Source organism: Malus domestica, chromosome 11 (genome assembly GCF_042453785.1).
Source record: "Malus domestica chromosome 11, GDT2T_hap1".
NCBI lineage: Eukaryota > Viridiplantae > Streptophyta > Magnoliopsida > Rosales > Rosaceae > Malus > Malus domestica.
Genome location: NC_091671.1, coordinates 33,957,579 through 33,958,642, shown reverse-complemented (window position 1 = coordinate 33,958,642; position 1,064 = coordinate 33,957,579). Strand labels below are relative to the sequence as shown.

General features: G+C 41.1%; 1 protein-coding gene across 1 annotated transcript; it reads left to right on the top strand.

Moving 5' to 3' along the window:
* Positions 1-1,064, top strand: LOC103448669 (uncharacterized). The gene is made up of 2 exons (XM_008387939.4): positions 1-414; positions 663-1,064. The coding sequence occupies exons 1-2, from the start codon at positions 136-138 to the stop codon at positions 864-866; spliced, it is 483 nt and encodes a 160-aa protein (XP_008386161.1). The 5' UTR covers positions 1-135; the 3' UTR covers positions 867-1,064.

Here is a 1,064-nt window from a genome sequence, read left to right as displayed (position 1 = left end):
AGTTATAAGATTCAGTCAAAATTCAAACCCCCATCAACCCTCTCTCTTTTTCCCCTGCTTTCTCATTTGTCTATTCTTCTCAAACTTCAAAAATTCTCCAATACTTCTTCTTCTTCCGTTTCTTCATTACACGACATGGAAAAAGCTCTGAAACTCAAAGAGAAGCAAAGCCAAGGCCAACGCCAAGCCATGCAAATATTCCAGAAACAACAACAGCGAGAACCACAAGACCAGATCAAGCTAGCTGCCACTGCCATCACCCTCAACGTACGCTTGAGATCATCCGACATGCCAGCCCACATGCAGAACCATGCTCTCCGCTACACCAGATCACTCATCGACTCACCACTACAGCCAACACCAAACCCCAAAACTCGTCCCAACCCAACTCACCTTGCTCGAGCTCTCAAAAAGGTATACCTGCATGATACTTTACTTTCAATCTCTGTTTTTAGAGAACAACTTGCATGTAAACGATTCACCGTCATGTGACATTGTGTTCCAATAATATGAACGGTTCACCGTGACATTGTGTTCCAATAATACAATGTCATGTAGGAGAAATTTACATGTATCATTGTATAAGTCTTCTCTATAATCTAGATTGTTTGTATTTGTTTAATTAATCTGGGTTAATTAATTTAAAGTAAAATTAACTGCAGGAGTTTGACTCGGTGTATGGACCGGCGTGGCACTGCGTGGTGGGGACGAGTTTTGGATCGTTCGTGACTCACTCAGCCGGTGGGTTCGTGTATTTCTCTGTCGACGACTCGCTGTCGGTGCTTCTCTTCAAAACGGAGGTCCAGTTGGTCACGGAACCACAACCACCACAAGAAGCAAAGCCTTCAACTTTGAGTCCTTGTTGAAAATTTTGTGTTGACGCACGATACGTGTTAGTTGTGATTACTCTCCTGCTTTGACTAGCATGTACAATATATTTTCATTTCTTTTATTTTTCTTTAAAAAAACAACATGATGTAGTGATCATTTTTGAGCTTTGCACACAAGAAGAAGGGTGCTTAATTATTGGCTCTCCTTAATTTTTATCAACTTTAATTTGCTCA